The following is a 917-nucleotide window of genomic DNA, read 5'->3' on the forward strand; positions in this document are numbered from 1 at the left end:
GATATTAAAATCAGTTTGTGTCTTGAATGCGCTTCTACGGTGCAGTTTTGCACAGCTGGGTTTGTGGCGGTTTATAGAAGTGTTGTTTGGACACTCCAGTAACTGATTGACTCCCATGGCTTTATTACTCATCCTAACATCCTTTTCTTTCATTTTACTGCACAGCGCCAAGTCTTTCCCCTCTCTCTGCATGTTTCTTCTTCTTCAAAGCCAGCCAGCTCCACTCTTCCACCCTCACACCCTTTTCTCTGTCTCTTTTTCCTCTTCACGTCGCTCCTTCTGTTTTCGCTCTGGTCGTGGATTCGCTCTGTCCTCTGGTTGCCGTGGCAGCAGCAGAGCGAGACTCCCTCCCCCTCATCCTCTCGCCACCATGCCCTGATCTCCCCTCCGACCAACTTTGAGCACGTCTATCACATGAGTCCCGTCTCTGCCGGGCTCTATCTGCAGAAAGAGCCTTCTTCCCAGCAGAGCCTACTTCAGTTCTCCTCTTCCTCCTCCTCTCCTTCCACATCCTCCCTGGGAAGGGTAGGCTAGCAACACCCCTCCCCACCCCGCTTCCTCTTCCTCCCCATTCCCCATCCCTCCCCCACCACACCCTCCAGGCCCTCGACTTCCTTTCCTCCCTGTGTTATACCATCCCTGTCCTGCTGAACTCTTTGTTCATGCTTGAGTGAAGTGACTTTTTGTTTTGTTTTTTTGGGGTGAAGACATTTTAATTAACGATTTTAGGAGAGTTCACTCCAAAATAATAATTGTGTCATCATTTAGCCGTAGCCATTGTCTTCCTTAGTAGAAACAAAAAACTATGGAAGTCAATGGGGACAGCAATTGTTTGGTTACTTACATTCTTCAAAATATTGTCTGTTGTGTTAAACAGAAGAAAGAAACTCATACAGGTTTGGAACAACATGAGGGTG

General features: G+C 47.8%; 1 protein-coding gene across 1 annotated transcript in view; it reads left to right on the forward strand.

Moving 5' to 3' along the window:
* Positions 1-917, forward strand: part of cdc42bpb (CDC42 binding protein kinase beta (DMPK-like)) — a 97,927-nt gene that overhangs the window by 92,921 nt on the left and 4,089 nt on the right. Inside the window, exon 35 of the mRNA XM_016245370.1 lies at positions 104-525. Coding sequence (XP_016100856.1) covers positions 104-525 — 422 coding nt within the window. The remainder of the gene's footprint in view (positions 1-103; positions 526-917) is intronic.

Source organism: Sinocyclocheilus grahami, unplaced genomic scaffold, assembly GCF_001515645.1.
Source record: "Sinocyclocheilus grahami isolate Dianchi unplaced genomic scaffold, SAMN03320097.WGS_v1.1 scaffold754.1, whole genome shotgun sequence".
NCBI lineage: Eukaryota > Metazoa > Chordata > Actinopteri > Cypriniformes > Cyprinidae > Sinocyclocheilus > Sinocyclocheilus grahami.